The sequence below is a fragment of the Porites lutea genome, chromosome 1 (assembly GCF_958299795.1).
Source record: "Porites lutea chromosome 1, jaPorLute2.1, whole genome shotgun sequence".
Classification (NCBI taxonomy): Eukaryota; Metazoa; Cnidaria; class Anthozoa; order Scleractinia; family Poritidae; genus Porites; species Porites lutea.
In genome coordinates, this window is record NC_133201.1 from 8973226 (window position 1) to 8992101 (window position 18876).

The following is an 18876-nucleotide window of genomic DNA, read 5'->3' on the forward strand; positions in this document are numbered from 1 at the left end:
AAACCAACCTTTTATATTTTTTATACATCACATCTGAGGTGAAATAGTACCATGAGGCGCTATTTTTATCATACAGACCTCGGACAGAATGCAGTATTTCACAATTTTGCAATACAAATTGCACTCATTCAATATTCAGGACGATCGAAACACGCGTTAACGAAACGGTTAAAAAAATTTCCAAAATCACCTATACGGCGCGCCGGTTCTCACTTTTGACAAGCGCTAAAGTTGACTGTTTAAATTAAGATTAACACAGTTATACGCTTCAACATAATGGCTTTATAACGATGTGTAATCTTCAAAAGCGTTTGATACGCGCGGCATTTTGACTACTCCTGCAAGCTGTGTTCATGAGCGACTGAAAACAAACGGCACACCAGCGATGAAAATTGCAAAAGAGACTACTAACAATCAATAAAAGGAAAATAAGTCGGTGAAACATATACAGAGACAACAATTTTCATTCACGAAGACAAGTATTAAAGTGTCTCTGAAAATCCTTGTTTATGTTTTAAGCCGGCTTCCCGGTGTTTGCGTTTTTCAAAGATGAACTCCAGGCAAGAAAATCGCTCAAAGCTTTCTTTTACACCCAAAATTATAACTAAATATTCATTGGAACGTTTTCTTTCTATTTGCGGTGAGAAAATGTCTGAAGGCTTTTTAAAGTTCTATAAGCTTATAATCAAACCTGACACTCGATCAGATCATTGTCTCAAATCTTACAAACGTGCATAAACTAAATAGCCCCATAAACTATACTCGACTTCATTGAATTAGATGTAAAAAACAAACATCAAATAAAGTAATTACTCAGGCTTACCATTGGAGATGCACTGAAAACTATCAAGTAAGGCCAAAATCGCTTCAGACTTGCCAACCCTCTTACGCATCAACCAAGGTGAAAAACGAAAACGATGCCATCCGAAATCGGATTTCCGACTTTGACAAGCGACGTATTTCTCAATCAAAAACCCGATAAACAAACTAGCCATGAATAGCAGAAGACTGTTGATAGCAGCTGAATTTAATTTTGTACATTGTTCAGTGGAAAAAGACAGTTAAAAACATCACAAGTTGACACAACACTCTGTCTTCTTCAGCTGTCAAAGTAAACAAGTTTCAAGATCCTGCATAAATTTTCCGCATGAACTCACCTGTCAAATTTTGACCAATCAGAGCAAAAAAATTGGACGTAGAGCGTGACCAACGCGTGACCTTGGTGAGAAAAGTCAAAAGCAACTGGCATGTCTTCCCTGCCTGTTAAAACTGGCTGAATCTTAGCTTCCGAGGTTAGTTTGAAATCAAAATTTTAATTGTTCGGCACATATAAAACACAAGATATTTCATATGAATTGAAATAATTAAACTTGAGCCTGCAATCATTTGAAAACTAGTAACTTGTCAGCGGATAACTTCAAAAAATACTCGACCTCGATGGATCGACACCTGAGCCCGCGAAATGGTCAGGTGATACTGGTCAGCGGGGCCTTGTTTTGATAGCTGTCAATTGATCACAACATTGATGTGCAATATGTGTGCAATATCAGTCTTCCTGTGCTCCCAAACTAGCTAGAAAGTGTGGGATTGAACATTGGTTTCCCTGTGGTGCGGACGGACGGGCTGCGGGCGGGCGGGCGGTGTACGGTCACGTGATTACCAAATTTTCTGGGATGGGTAGATTTACTTACCCATGGTGCTCCGCAGGCACGCTTCGCGCGCCAGAGCTCCGCTATAATCCTACATAGCCCTACATAACCATACACGGCCATACATAGCCCTACAAAGCAATACATAGCCATACAAAGCCCTACATAGCACTACATAGCAATACATAGCCATACACAGCCCTACATAGACCTACATAGCCCTACATAGCCATACTTAGCCCTACATAGCCCTACATAGCCCTACATAGCCATACATAGCCCTACACAGCCCTACATAGCCCTACATAGCCCTACACAGCCCTACATAGCCCTATAAAGCCATACATAGACCTACATAGCCCTACATAGCCATACATAGCCCTACACAGCCATACATAGCCCTACATAGCCCTACATAGCCATACATAGACCTGCATAGCCCTACCTAGCCATACATAGCCCTTCACAGCCTCTTATAGCCCTACATAGCCCTACACAGCCCTACATAGCCCTACACAGCCCTACATAGCACTACATAGCCATACATAGACCTACATAGCCCTACATAGCCATACATAGCCCTACACAGCCATACATAGCCCTAAATACCCCTACATAGCCATACATAGACCTGCATAGCCCTACATAGCCATACATAGCCCTTCACAGCCATATACAGCCCTACATAGACCTACATAGCCCTACATAGCCATACACAGCTATACATAGCCCTACATAGCAATATATAGCCTTACATAGCCATACATAGCCCTACATAGCCCTACATAGCTCTACATAGCCATACATAGCCATTCATAGCCATATATAACCATACATAGCCCTACATAGCCATACATAGCCTTACATAGCCCTACATAGCCATACATTGCCCTACCTAGCCATACATAGCCATGCATAGCCCTGCATAGCCCTACATAGCCCTACATAGCCCTACATAGCCATACATAGCCCTACATAGCCATACATACACCAACATAGCCCTACAAAGCCATACATAGCAATACACAGCCATACATAGCCCTACATACACCTACAAAGCCCTACATAGCCATACACAGCCAAACAAAGCCATACATAGACCTCAAAAGCCCTGCAAAGCCCTACATAGCCATACATAGCCATACACAGGCATACACAGCCCTACATAGTCATACATAGCCCTACATAGCCATACAAAGACCTACATAGCCCTACATAGCCATACATAGCCCTAGAGAGCCATACATAGCCCTACATAGACCTACATAGCCCTACATAGCCATACACAGCCATACATAGCCTTGCATAGACCTGCATAACCTTACATAGCCCTAAATAGCCATATATTGCCATACACAGGCATGCATAGCCCTACATAGCCAAACATAGCCCTACACAGCCCTACATAGCCCTACACGGCCATGCATAGCCCTACATAGCCCTACATAGCCATACATAGACCTACACAGCCATATATAGCCCTACATAGACCTACATAGCCCTACATAGCCATACACAGCCATACATAGCCCTATATAGCCATATATAGCTATACATAGCCCTACATAGCCCTACATAGCCATACATAGCCACACATAACCATACATAGCCCTACATAGCCTTACATAGCCATACATAGCTCTACATAGCCCTACATAGCTCTACATAGCCATACATAGCCATTCATAGTCATACATAACCATACATAGCCCTACATAGCCCTACATAGGAGCTCCGCTATTATATATATATTTTTTATTATATAGACACGATTGTTTACTGGCCATATACCACTCGTAAAATTCATAAAAACTACATCCGGGACACGAGTGGTTTATTTTCCATCTCACACGTGACTTTATCGATGACGTAATTTCAGTCATTTCCCTCTATTATTTTATTGATCTCTTTTTGTCTATATAATAAAATGAACATTACACGGCAGCATGAAGATAGGAATTTTATTTTCTCGTGGCAAAAACAATATTTTACTAACTCGCTGCGCTCGTTTGTTAAATATTGTTTTGCCACTCGAAAATAAAATTCATATCTTCGCGCCACCGTGTAATATCCTCTATATAGTCGCCAAATAAATGGGTGCAAACATAGTCTATATATATTATATATAGACTATGTTTGCTCGCGAAGCGCGAGCGTGGGCGGAGCCCCATGGCTAAGGAACACAGTGACTTTCAAACATGATGTTTTAGGAAGAGTTAAACGGTTTTCCGTTTCTGGGGACAAATGGAAAAAAAGGAATCTCACATACAGCTTCCATAACTATGCCTCAAATGGAGTCCTGAATTCAACACAGCAGCGCAAAATTGTGAGAGAGGCCTTTACACGGTGGGGAGAGATCGGTCCTTTGTCCTTTGAAGATGTTACAGATAACGCTTCCCTCAGTAATTCCTCCGATATCACATTGTCGTAAGTTGACCTTTATCTGGTTCAATAATTTTTTAGCATACCCACAGATTATATAACTTCTATTTCTTTATTCGCAGAGGACGAGGATTACTACGTGGAAACGTTTTACTTCCTTTTTTCCGCATAGGCAAACCTCTTTTTTTTCTCCTTTTAGCGTCGTCCGACCGACCCAAATCTTTGGCATTTTCAAAAAAAAAAATAGTAACGACATAGTTAAACCATTTTTCACTTGGAATAACTATTTTAATCTATCTTAAAAAAGGATCTTAGTAACATCATAGAGAAAAACAGGAACATTTTTTTACAGCAAATTGTACATTTTGTTAATCCAATTATGTGAAAGTTAACTTTTAACATCGTCCCAGGGTACCAGGGCCTCCTATTCCAAGACTTCTTGTGATTTTATTTTAACTTTTTTTTCTTTTCGATCCGACCCACCGACCCAATATCTGGAAATGCATTCGACGCTAAACGAAAAAAAGAAAAAAAGAAAAAAAGAGGGAGTGGCCATATCCTCAAAAAAATAAACACACCAGAAAGCTTCTTTGTGCATTTTTTCACCAGAGAAGTAAACACAGTTAATATTTTTTATTGAAGAAGAATGATGATAAATGGTAAAACTTATATAACATAACTTGTCAAAGCCACAACGACATTCTCGCTGCTTAATAGAATGACGACGGCTATAACGTTTTCCCGCCAAAATTGACGCTGGTTCACGTGCACGACTCTGTAAAAAAAATCTCGTCCTCGCAATCGGCCCGTCATTAAAAAAGGTCTCTTTTATCTAGATTAAATTTTCATACTGTAGGTTTTTTGCCGGTCATCACAGTCCATGTTCACATGGTTTCGATGGCGTGAATGGAGTATTGGCTCATGCATTTTTTCCTGAATTTGGAGACGTGCACTTTGATGACGACGAGACCTTTACTGATGGAGTTTCAACTGGGAAAAATCTTTTCTCTGTTGCTCTTCATGAGATTGGCCATCTTCTAGGGTTAAAGCATTCCGCTAAGTCTGACGCCATTATGCATGCAACATACAAGCCCTATAACCCAAATATGAATCTCACGGACGACGAGAGACTTGGCATCAACTTCATTTATGGTAAGTAACGACAGGTTGATTTCACGCCAGCATCATCATAGTGTCATAATTTTGTTTGAAACTTTCACAATGAAAATGTGTCACGTTGTCACGGCTGCGGAACACATATTCCACAGTCTCGTACACTAGGCTAGCATTGAACCGATGCGTCCCCTCTATAATACAAAGAGTACTTTATGTAAAGGGATTAAAAAAAACAACAACAACATGAAAAAACAAACAAACAAATAGGCTTAATGTGGTATATGAACAAACACGATTCAAACCTTTGCCCGGATCTAGTGGAGAATCGTCCTTGTTACAGGCCATGGTGTAAGTTCGGCTGGTTTGATATGAAATTGAGTGAACAGCTAACTTATTAAACATGACAACAGATCACAGCGAGTGAGCTTGTTGTTCCTAAAAGAAACTCGTTTCAGAGTTTAACTGCCCATAGACATACTGGGTCAGTTATTTAAACGGAGTCTAGCCCGTGTGTAACAAAAACAGTGCCCTAAGCCATTGCCAGTTTGCCCAACGCTTTTATCTAAACACCATTTATCGTTAACAATTTCCAAAAAGCAGTTATAGCGTAGACTGGAAAAGAACTTATTTTCTTACATTAACCCATGTCTAATTATTTCTTAAACCGCGCGGCCTAAGTGGGATTTCGTTTGAATAACCGACCCATTGATTCTTTGTTTTCTCTTTGTCTCAGTAACTTCAGGAAATGCAGCACCAAATACAACAAGTGGTGAGTAATTTAGTCCTCGGACTAAGAATTGCAGCGCTTACAGGAACCCATAGCTCCTGGCGCTCTGACCAAGGTAAAAATGAGCGACAGTAATAAAAAGGCGAACATGAACACATACGACATTATTTCGTCTACAAAACTTGTAACTATAGAGTGTTTTCACATGACGTCACGGCAGCCATATTGGTGTCCCAAAACAATGAAACGGCGGCCATGTTGGTGTCCCAAGCCAATCCTGTGGGAGTTGAGCTCTTTTCTTATGCAAACGCTTTCTTTTGTTCCAATAAATTTGCATAGATGCTGGCCACGTGAGTGAAAACGCTCTATAGGAAGTTTCACTTTGTAGTCGTGCAAAACAAGGGCAACAAAATGCACAAAAGTGTGCTAGTTGCACGTTCAAAGTTTTTGCTGTTGTTATTCAGTGGTTATTGTTGTTGTTGTTGTTGTTTTTTTTTTTCTTGCGTATTAGACCCTATTTATTATATTTTTTTGCCGTTTTCTTTGCCGTCGCCGCTTCGCATTACATGATTTTATTTATTTGTTTATTTATTTACAAAACTATAGGTATGTTAACGAGAGCTTCGCTTTTTAGCCCTGGCTAAATCTGCATATTATTAATACATAAATGGTATGCACGACTTTATCGATTGTGTTTTGGTAAAAATTTCGAAAAAAGACTAAAATTTAATTTTCAAAATGAACTGTCTGACTGGCCAAAAGTCCATTTTTGACTTCGCTATGACCGCTGAATTAAAGAAGTGAAGACACATTTTTACAGCCTTAGTCTTAATCTGAAGTAATGTATTCACAAATTCCAAAGAGGAAAAGACCTGTTTATTACTCTGTCTATTGTGTATATTCAACTTTCAAACACTTACTTGCCAGAATTTCTGAATATTTTACTTTACGTCGAGGCTAACCCTGTATGAATGTGTCGTTAATGTTTATATTCAGCGGTAATTTTTAATTCAAAACTGGACTATTCTGACTTATAGAAAGGCCACGTCCACACGTATCCGGATACTTTTGAAACCGCTACTTTTTTATATAGGAATCAGCCCTCTGTCCACACGAAACCAGTGAATCCGCATCCAGTCGAACTTCCATGAGCGACCACTTCTCGTAAGCCATCTCTTAGCCAAAACACCAAAACTTTCCCAGTCAAAGCCTTACAGTTGGAACCTCTACTAAACGACCACCTCCTGTAAGCGACCTCGACCGCGACCACTTTTTGGGCCTGAAAGTTGATGATTTTTTCAATGTTTTTAACCTCTTGTAAGCGACCACTTGACGCATTCTCTGATCTCTCAGTTCGCTATGTGGACTGTGCTTCATAGAATATACCAAGAACTTATTAGTAACGGCGTGGACCTATACACGGCATGGCTTAACTCAAAAATTGTATGCAATAATTATTTTTCGTAAAGCAGATGTGCCAGGACGTCTTTTTGGAAGAGGCGCCCTGTGGCTTGTAAGCGACCGCCTCCACTAAGCGACCACTAAGACTTTGGGTGACATTTTGGGTGGTCGCTTACGGGAGATTCGACTGTATTTTTTGAAACTGTCTTACACACGGGTTTCTTTTGGATTCGACGGGTTTGGTGAATTCGTGTGTGGAAGACTGAAACCGGAACTTTTTGACGTCAACTATGTCATGAACTCGGGTCCAGTCTTAAATGAAAACTTTCAAGTTCAAAATGGTAGACAACCATATTTCTGTTTACAGCTCTCGCTCATATTGCCAGTCTTATTGCATGCGTTAAAATCAATTTTGCTATTTTGACGACACCAGTTAGCCATTTCAAACTTCAACACTTAATTCATACAGATTGTGAAATCCTTCAGTTCGAGACGAAGTCGTGTAAAACGCCTTCGTTCTGAACCTCGTTGAAAGAAGATTTTAGGTTCGCCCAGGATAAACAATGCAAGTGCCTGGCGCCGACGGTACAGGCAGGCCTGGCCATTATGCTCGATAGTGGTCCATATAGCTACAACAATACTCAAAAATGGGGCGAAATCACATCGCGGGCTCGGTTTGCGCATGCCTACTAGCCAGTAATTAGCAAAGTAAATCCCCTTAGCGTATTCGTGTGAGTGGGCGAATCTAAACCAGATACACCACACCAAATTCCTCTTGATGCAAATATAAAGTATGCGGTTTTAGCGCCAGTATTGGTATTCGTGTTAGCCTCCCACGCAGACGTTCTTAGGGGTTCGTCACGGGTTCCTGCCCCACAAACGTCTGCTGACTTGAGCGGAAAAAACCTAGACCAATCACAGCAGACTTCCAGATCTGGGAAGTGCACTTTGGACCTTGAGGAATTTCGCCCTTGACTTTTATATAGCTCCAGAAAAGATCAGAAAGGTCCCATGAAAGGTGAAGACCTTACAGTTTTAGAACAAACTACTCAGTTAACTCACAAGCGTTCGTACTAATGGCTACTATAAGAATCTCGTTGAAAATTACCTCGGAGGTTTAATTTGCTGAACGGAAGTCGCCTTTACTACAAAACAATATAGTGTGAAAAAAAAAAATATTCCTTTTGTTCAGTCTTACAAGGTAACACCGCCGTTGCATCACCCAAAGAACAACTTTAGGAGAAAATGACATCTAACTCAGCCTTTACAGACTTTACAGAGGAAAATATACAAAAGCCAACGCTTATCTCCAATGTTCTCGTCAGGAGCAAAAATCTTTGGTCACGTATCACACTCTACAGAGCTTGTACGTATGTGTTTGGCTTGTCAACACTGACTTAAACAGCGCCGATTGGATCTCCGATAATCTGCACGTGATCTCCAGCCGATATTTGCGAACAATGGGAGAGGAATTTATCTTTCAGTTCAGCAGACGTTCGTGGGGCAGGAACGCGTGTCGAACCCCTAAGAACGTCTACCTTGATCGAGGCTAGATTCGTGTGGACGTGGCCCAGGCAACCTTCCATGTCGATTCCATGACACTGCAACTAACAACTGAAAAAGGATATCAGTTGTATTCTTTACAGGGCTTCTGATAGGTCGCGGAAGAAAAAGTCAAATTTCGAGGGATTTCTTGGGACAAATTAGCGGAAAAACCGGCCGATGTCGCGGGAATTTCCGGGGCAAACTTCACCGAAAGCAATCGGTAAAAACAGCCGATTTTGTGGTTATTTTCAAGACAAATTTCGCTAGAAATCGATCGGTTTTGCACTGATCAGACTACCGTTTCTAACGTTTTTCTAACTGGGGTCATCATTTGCTCTTTCAACGACAATACGCTCCAGAAATGAACCAATGGCAAAGCCTTTAACATCATGGCTAGTGCCCAGTTTTTTGCAACATAATCTACGCGTGGTAGTTTCGGGACGTTGTTTGCACGTTTCAGTCACGAAGTTCTGAGATAAATTTGCAAGTTTACGGCAATTAAATAGCCCCAATAGCTGAAATAAGTTTCAAATAAGTTGCACAGACATGTATTTGATAAGATTTCTACCAAATTTCGCGGCATTTTTCGCGTTTTTGTGAATTTCGCGGGATTTTGCGGATTTACCAGAATTTCGCGGCTCCGCGACCGCGCGAAATATCAGAAGCCCTGTCTTTAACCTTTCAGGAACAGTACCATAGAATAAATCCAAGTACAAAAGAATTTTAAATTGATTAATTTTTGTGGTTTTTATGGAGTGAAATTAATGTTTTCCGACACGGCTCTAATCGTCAGGTCTCTTAAGGTCAGGATCGTTACAGAGTTGACAAAATCACCAAATTTTGCACGGTGATACCTTATTGCAGTACCATGAATATTAGAGGGGGTGCCCAAAGCAAATATGCCACTGAAGCGTACTAAACAGGATTTAATTATTGTAAATTTCACCTGCTCGGGTCCCTGTTGTGTTTTGATTGAAAATTGTTATTTAATACCTTAAATCACTCAGAATGCTCTTCTCAAAACAACAATTTCACTCGAACATCTGGCATTCCCATCCATTATTAGCTTATTGATTTTATAATTAAGTTGATTATTACTGTGCCTTTAAGGTAAGTCCAAAGTCCGCCGACATTTTCATAAGTCATTTCTAAAATGGCCTCGTCTTTGCTTCATAACTTGCATACTTGTAACTTGTACTCAGCTTCTGGGGTTCTCTTCTCCTTTTCGAATGTATTTCAATTATAGGAAGCTTTATTGTGTAGCTTAAGCTTTATTTATCAAGTATTATTTGTCATTACATGTCACTTTAAGCTAAAGAAAGCTTATGGCTTAGCGATTCACACACAAAATTTCAGAAAAAAGAAATTGTCAAAGAGTCTGTTGTATCACATATTATCAGGGATTTATGACAGCTGCTCATGAACACCAAATAACGAAATGACAGAACCCAAAGTAATTCTTTCTTAAGGGGCTAATTAATTTTTCAGCTTAACATAGGCCTGGACGCCTTACAGTCTCTCTTTATCTGCTGGACGCACGTGCATGTTTTGACAGAGAAGCAAGCATCGTGGAACAAGTCATATCATTTACAATTCCCGCAGTTTGTCTAACCTTTACAAAGCAAAAACAAACAAAAAAGAATCTGGTCTCATAAACGAAAAATAGAAACAAGTTAGCCCAAGCTTCAAGAAACAGCACATTTTATTATGAAGCCTCTACATTTGGCACTGAAGCACTAATGTCCAAAAATAATAACAGCTTATCAAGTCGCAAAAGTGAGACTCAGGTGGTAGAAGATTGACTAAAATGAAAAATGGTGAATGGTTTAACTAATGAAACTGTAGAAAGGGGGCCGGGCTAACTTTTAGCGCCTGTTTACATGGAGGAGGGGGACCCCAGGTAGGCATGGTAACCCACTTAGGTGGGGTAACCCGCCTGTCCATTTAATCTCTCATTCTAATTTGATCACGTTCACATGATAGGTGGGGTGACCCTTCAAGGTGGGTAGCCTTGTCTGCCTCACCAGGTAACCCTCTCAGCTGAGGTCAAATTTTGCAATGTCAACGTTTCAAGGTGAGATAACCCAGGCTATTCGGAGTCGGAGTCCTGATACATCAAATTCGCGCAAAATTCACTTTGGCGCCCGGTGACTTCACGTAATTATTGAAGGTAACAATAGAAAGCCACAACACTGAAGGTTCCAGCAAGAGCAGCAAGTGAGCGTATACGTGGTTTGCCAGCATTTTTCTTGTTTACATGCTCAGGGACCATTCAATAACCTTGAGGAAGTGCACCCCAGGATGGCGGGGTTGTAAGATTGCATGTGAAGGAGGGTTATTTTTTACCCCACCTAAGCAGGTTACCTCACCTACCTGGGGTCCCCCACCTTTATGTTAACAGGCCCTAAGTCTCAGGAACCGTGGAACTGGTAATAAACGGTATACCTAACCCGGGACTAGCTGTGATACTGCTTCCATCGTCAAAAACGTCAGCATAGCAGCCAAAGGAGCCATTATATCGGTGTAACACGAATATAAGATTGCGTGGTTTCATGCTTCTCGTTTTGTGACTTTTTTTGTCTTCATTTTTATCACCATCCCTAAATTTCAATCATGTTCAAAACACCCTACACCCTTACTAACAAAATATTTCGTAAAGCTGTTTAGAATGATATTCAGCAATAAAAACAAGGTGTGACCAGGAGTCGATTTCTAGGCTCCTGGTGTGAATGCAAAGTTTTGCGGTATGTAATCTGTCAGAAATCTGTTTGAGTGGTCAAAGTTGGGGCTGATGTTTTTTTACCATGACCACTCTATTATTATAAGGGACCAGGCCATAATTATTGTTGACCCTTGCTTTTTTTGGTATTTTCTGTAATTTTCCACAGCATTATTTGGGGAAAGGTGGTAACTGAATTACTCTTGAGGAATTCATGATCGTAAGATTTCGTAACCACGGGGTATTCCCCTAATTGCATTAAAAAAATAATACATTCATTTTCATAAATGATGCATCATTGGTTGGCTAAAAGAGGCCTTGTTCCTGTAACTTTCAGCTCTTCTGAAGTTAGTTTGTTTGTAAATTGTAACGAACACGACGACCTTCCTTTTTTTGGAAGATGGTATAGACCTAACATTAACACTCTGGTGCGAGGGCTCTGAAGTGAATGAGCTCCTTACAGGTGTCTAGGCAAGCAGGGACCTCATACACTTCTTTTTAAATGTAAATGTGTAAAAAATAAAGAGTTTTAAAAATTCCTGGAGAGGCATGTTTTACATCCTCGTCCCCAGGGCTTAATAAAAAGGTAGAAAAAGGTAAAGCGACCATATTTTACGTCAATAACTCATGAAGGTAATAATAACTGATAAACCAGGTGGACGGTGCGCTCCTTTTACCCCCCTCTCTCCATTAACGCTCCGTTTTAAGGGTACCGTATTTATTCGATTAACCGCCCCGGGCGCTTATTAAATTTTTGGACCTTGAGAGTGGGCGCTTATTAAATTTTCACCATTTTCAGCAAGTGAAGTATGTTTATTTTGCAACAAAACAATAAATGCTAATAACAAAACGCGAATGAGTAACAAAACAAGGTTTCTGTAAAATACTCTCAAGAAAACTCCGTCCTCGGGAAAGTCTCTTATTAGAATTTATTCACTCAAGTGGTCGGGGTGGGGGTGAGCGCTTATCTGAGTTTGATTGGGAGGAGGAGGGGGTGGGCGCTTATTCAAGGCTGGGCGCTTATTAAATTTTTCTGCCATTAGGATGGGCGCTTATTCGAGGTGGGCGCTAATTCGAGGTTGGGCGCTTATTCGAAATTATACGGTATTTAAAGCTAGTCAAAGCTACACAGAAAGGAGAGAAGCTGAAATAAGGATGTGTTGACACCGGGGATCGAACTCGGGACCTCGTGCACCGAAGGCTGCGCACTAGCCAACTGTGCGACCCTTTCTCCTCCTTTTCCCCCTGAGGACGAGGTTGACATGTTTTAATGACAGGGTTACCAACGAAGCAAATTATAATCTAATCTTAGCTACACAATTACAAAGTGGGCGCGTTATCAGTTACGGTTCATGAGGTCGTTCATGTGGCATGTCAAAATTTAACGATTCTGTCGTTTAGGATATGATACATTTGGGTTTTATGTTATTGTATGACATCTTTGAAGGCTGGCTTTGTGATCTGTTTAAATTGATATGTAATGATATTATCACTGGCAAGTCTTAGCAGTGACACTGATAGCCACACAGTGAACATGGCCAAATTTACCGTGTGGAGACTGGGCACTAGTCAGTGTTATGCACATGTAAAACTATTTTGAATAGTGTATCAACAACTAAAAATTACCAAATTAATACTTAAAAATTTGAAACAAATGTTTTTTTAGCCAAATCAAACAAGAAGAGTACACACCACAGGGCACCCAATCTGCTATTATAGGTGAAAGTTAACCCCCCCCTTTTATCTGTAATTAGGACCATTTGTAACGGACACCCCCTCCAGTATTAATCGGCAGGTGCTGAGGAAGCTCTGTGCCAAATTTGACACTTTTGTCACGTCTGTAACGATCCGGCCTATATTTTGCACTAAGAGACCTGACTATAATACCCCAGTCAATTATCTATCCACAAGATAGCTAGCATGTTGCTTTAAAGAAGGAAAGAAAGAAAGTTCTCTATCAGTTTCAAAGGTCCTAAATTCTTTCACTCTCTTAGTTTTAAAATTCGCAATTAACTATGTTGCGATTAGCTTTTTAAATGTTTTGAATTTTTATTTTTATTTTTGTACATCATTATGGCAAAACAATAAACTGAACTAAAACTGAACTTCTTAAAAGCTGCTTTTTTTGAAGACTTACAGTTTTGTACACTTTAAGGCTGAAATAAAGCTTTCCTTTGTGACAGCTAAATTAAAAGATACTCAGTCTTTTCATTAACACTATTTCAAATGTTGAAGCCATTTTTTTTTTTTCAGAACCGTCTTCATGTATCAACACCCATCCTTCATGCAACGATTACGCCGATTATTGTGAAGATGCAAACCTTGGAAGTGCAATGAGAAACAATTGCCCTGTGACCTGCGGAATATGTGGTATTTTTTTATGGAAATTGATATCCTTATCACGTTACCAAAGTTCACTAGATAACTTCTATTTTAATTCGTAATCATTATCATTGTCATTATCATTAGCGTTATCATTATCATTAGCACTATTTTCACTGTTAGAATACCCAAGGATTCTGCCTGCGCGCAATGCTGGTATACTAGTGGCCTCCTAGGACATTGCAGACAATCGTGTGGAAGTATCGGGGGGAGTCCTTTTGTCTATTTAAGCCATCTATCCCGTGATTTCAGTATCTTTTGCCGAGTAACGTCGTTCTTTGGCCGGGTTATATTTTTCGAGTGAGTTTCCTGTGGCGTCGCCGAACCCACAGAAATTTTACTTGGCCGTTCCTCTAGAAACTAACCCCGGAGCTTCGGCCAACCTTGTACTTGAACAAGCGAGGCCTTAAGCAACAGCCCCAAGCAGATTTAGGCTCATTCATCCGGATTGGTTTCTTTTTCTTCTCAGGTTATATTCCGCGTTTGTATGTTATTCAGTTATTACCTCTGTTTTCCGGTAATGCTTGCTTTGTCTACCTTTTTGGTGGCGTGCACGACCTGAAAATGATTTTGGTGGTGTGTTAGACCTGAGAAAGATTTTTGTCGTGTGCTCCACCTGAGAAAGATAGATGTCGTGTGTTCGACACGAAAATGTTTGGGTTGTATGTTGACCGCCACAGAAAGACTGATTCTGGCCGTACGTTCGATTTGAAAGAGATTTGGTCTTGTTTCCAACCTTAGACAGATTTTGGCAATGTGCACGACCTGAGGAAGATTTTTATCAGAGTATTCGACCTGGTAAAGGCCTTTTGTCGTCTGTTCGGTCTTAGAAAGAGTCTGGTCGTGTATATTTTCGACCTTGGAAAGAGTTCGGTTGTATGTCACATCTTTTGTTGCTATATTTTTTGTTGGGCTTTTTTTCCCTTCCCGCCCCTGCCGTGACCAGAAGGGAAATAAACACTACTCCCTATAACCCGTCTTAGGATGGGTTCCTGGTCCGGTTGGGCTAGCGGGTGTTACCCTTCCTTTTTTAACATGTTTTCCTTTTCGTTGTTTTGTTTTGTTGTTGTTGTTTACGTATGTGAGGTAGGCCTACCCTTAGCAGGTTACCGAATTTACTCGAATAAGCGCCTCACATGGAGTGGGAAAGTTAATAAGCACCGCACCAGAGACACGAATATTAAACTAAGCGCCGCATCGCTTATTCGAGTAAATACGGTAGTTATTTCCCGCCTTTCTTTCCTTTTCCTGTACAAGGGCGCACCGTCAGTTCCTTTGCTATGAGCAAATTGAATAGGCTCGGGTTGCCAAGTTGTTGGTGTGATTGGGAGGGTAATCTCCCTAGCTGGACCGGACCTCTTTCCTTCTTACCTTTTAGCTTGTTGTTCTAGTGTTGTGAAGAGGAATGGATTCCTTTTTTTCTGAGTTCTGGAGAGAGTATCATTAAAGTGCCGGTTTAACATTGCAACTTTTCTGGCATTATATTATTATATTGAAATGCAATAAACCTAACAAGTGCTCTTAAATAAGCACAGCAGCCATCAATGTTTAAACTGGACTAGTTAGTACTAACACTGGCAAGAACAGGTGGTAAAATTGTGGCACAAGTCAACTATCTATTTCTCCATCAGATCGTCATGGCGCCAACTAAAGGCTGGTTCAGTTCACTTGCGAGGGAGTAGGAGTCGGAGTCTTAACCAGAAGCGCAAGACTTTACGATCTAGTGAAAACAGCGTTCTGATTCCGCTTACGACTCCGTCCCTTAAGATCAAGTAAAAACTAGGTTGTCGGAATCGCAATCAGAAGCGGAAGGACTAAACCAATCACAAAGCGTGGAAACGTGTATTGTGATTGGTTTACCCTTCTGCTTCTGCTTCTGACTCCGACCATCTGGTTTTCACTAGATCGTAAGTGATGGAGTCATAAGCGGAATCGGAAGAAAATGGAAACGTTCTGATTCTTCCGACTCCGATGCCATCGCGCTAATGACTCCGCTTACGACTCCGATTTTTGACTCCGCTAACACTCTGCTTACGATTCCGACTCGGACTCCGTCGCTAGTGAAAACCAGCCTTAAGACCGATATTCAAGGGTTTTTCTTTCCTTTTTTTAACTCTTCGCTAAATGAACTTGTTATTTACTAAATATATATATATATATATATATTTTTTTTTTTTTAGGAGGCCAAGGTGGCGACTGTAAGTATTCTTTAATATTAGTGGAAATTTTTCTTACTGCTAATATGTGCTTGTGCATATAACAGAGGAGCTCTCTGTAAAATCTGTTTGGGATGCAACTTCTAGTGCGTTATGTTCTTATTTCTTTCTTTTTTTTTTCTCTCTATTTCTATCTTTTTCCCCCTAACCAAGGCAATTCTAACTAAAATACGAAACAAACAAACTATGAACCCGCATTCCTACCCGAGGTGACGTTTTAGTGTAAAGTAATATATTCACTTTAACTTGGACATGGAGACTTCATTCAGAAAGTCGAAGAGAGGGTAACAAAAAGCCTTTTACATTAGGTGTTCACGTGATCAACTTTCTGTAAACACGAAACAGTTAGCTCTTGAAAAATTCTGTTAGCAGGAACTGAAGGAGCATATTGAAATTAGGTAACCTTTAAATTTTCAGCCATATATCTCAGAAGTAGTTCAAATCTCCTTTTTATTCATAGTAGCAGGCAATAGAACAATTGCACGGTGACGATAATTGACTACAACTACCAGAATTCATTTCGGGTTTGATTAGTTATTTAAATTTGTCAATCCCGCTGAGGATTAAAGAACAATAGCCTTAATTTGCACAAGAAAACAACGAAATCAAGGATTCTGGTAGTTGTAGTAAAATGACGTCATCGTGCAATTGTCCTATTTGCGCCTTTAAATACTTAAGAGGAAGATTTAACGACGGTTTAAAGATTTCAATATCTTAAACCTATTTGAAATTTCCAATTTTTCTCTTTGGCCGGAATGAAGATGTGTATATACAATTTATTTCCTTTTAATCAGCAGACAGTTGATCCCAGTTTCTATTTTTTCTGTTATTACTCCCTGGCGACAGGGCGTTTTTTTTCTTGGGATAGAGCAATACACCAGTAATATCATTATTATCATTATTTTTAAGCGTCCTGTGAAGATATCATGACTGAGTCCGCTTGCTCATATTATCAGCAAATCGGCTACTGTATTTACAGTTTTACTCAAACATTATGCCAGAAAACGTGCAACGTCTGTTCTGCAGGTAAATAGATCAGTCCTGTGTCAGGTAACAACTTGCTTCAGAAAAATCATTATGAAATTGAAAGAACTAAAGAAAATAAACTGATGCTGATTTTATTTCCATTTCTTAAATCACATAGGTTTAAATTTTCCATTTCTTGATTGAACAAAAGTAATTTTAAGTTTGTCAATTTTCGATGATAACGTGAGCTGTGGAGAAACAAATATACCTTTCAAATAAGAGAAAGATGGGAGAAGTGATGCATTTTTTAAAGAGAATTATGAACGACGACAGGGAAAATCTTAGATAGGATGGGGACATGGGATATAGCATTTCATAGTCTGCATTGGGGACGTAATAATCTAGCCTCAGGAGAATGTAGGAATAGACCTTTATATATTGTGCTAACATGAGTTTTAGCATTTGAGAAAACGAGCATAATTTTCCCCATTTTTTAAACGTAGCACTGCTAGCATAATTCGCTTATTTTGATAATGATCGCACCATTTTTGGGTTTCCACAGGCACGTTGATTCCCAAATCCCAATTATAGGGGTGACGAATGGTCTTTGCGAGCATTCGAGCACTGCGATGTTTTTGCGAGCACGAGCAGAGATAAAAAATTTGCTTTGCGAGCAGCGAGAAGTTTGGAGAGTACAACTGGCGAGCAGCGAGCACTTCTTATATAGGAACAAGATCCTCGTGTTAGAACAGCCTCTCCTGGAAGAATCCTAAAGCTTCCAAACCGTGTTTATCGAAAACACGGCCTAATTAAAGCCCAGTGAGTACAGCGGTAGAGAAACTCAGAAGAACTCAAGGTAGCAATACCTTCTCTTCTTGTAACCATAAATAGCTAGATCAGCTAATTTATTATTTATCGTTGTCATTTATCGCGTGCATTTCCATCGAACTTGATAGCCATATTTATAGGAATAAAGCACCATACAGAATTACATTTACTTTAACCCATGAGAGGGATTTACAAAATTTCGAGCAATACTGAAAAGAAAGCGAGCATGCGAGCAACTGCAAAAATTTGGGGAGCAAGAGCAAGCGAGCACTCGTTTAAATTTTGCGAGCAAATCGAGCAAAGGTAAAATTTTGCGAGCAGTTAAAAATTTTCATGGACCATTCATCACTCCTAATTATACTCTGACGTTTTTCGATGTTTTAGCGGTATTTGCAGTTTTCTGAGGCCGGAAATGGGGGCCTGGGACTACGGTGTACGGGAACCGCAAGTCCCATGGGAAACCATGTCGGTCCCAATACCTCTCATAGGCAAGGCTACAAAATGGCATCAGCTATGCCAGCCGATTCGAGCGAAAACGTACAGCTGTCTCAGAGAAATGACAGGCCAGAACAAGCCACAATTGCCAGAGACCGTTATATATTATAGCTAACAAGAATATTCGGCTTCTGATTATTTTGGACTTATTTGCACACAACAAAAGTTGCATATGTTAATAATATATGAAATAAATCAAATATGATCTGCGGAAATGAAATGAAAATGAAGAAATGATCGTCGCAGTGAACGCAATTTATGCAATTGCATAAAGAAGCCTGAAAAAAATTCAGGACTGAATTGTTTTTTCAACCTTCTTCACGCAACTGCATAAATTGCGTTCACTGCAACGATCATTTCTTCATTTTCAAAAGTTGCATAATTTGGGAAAACGAGCATAATTTTGACATAATTTGGCCAAAAAAAAGAGCAGTGCTACAGGCATAATAT

General features: G+C 40.1%; 1 protein-coding gene across 1 annotated transcript in view; it reads left to right on the forward strand.

Annotated features, from left to right (window-relative positions):
- The window catches only part of LOC140944360 (matrix metalloproteinase-19-like), a 31599-nt gene that overhangs the window by 12056 nt on the left and 667 nt on the right, over nucleotides 1–18876 (forward strand). The window contains exons 3-8 of the mRNA XM_073393525.1: nucleotides 3860–4076; nucleotides 4888–5183; nucleotides 5881–5916; nucleotides 13793–13909; nucleotides 16102–16119; nucleotides 17047–17163. Of these exons, the coding sequence (XP_073249626.1) occupies nucleotides 3860–4076; nucleotides 4888–5183; nucleotides 5881–5916; nucleotides 13793–13909; nucleotides 16102–16119; nucleotides 17047–17163 (801 nt within the window). The remainder of the gene's footprint in view (nucleotides 1–3859; nucleotides 4077–4887; nucleotides 5184–5880; nucleotides 5917–13792; nucleotides 13910–16101; nucleotides 16120–17046; nucleotides 17164–18876) is intronic.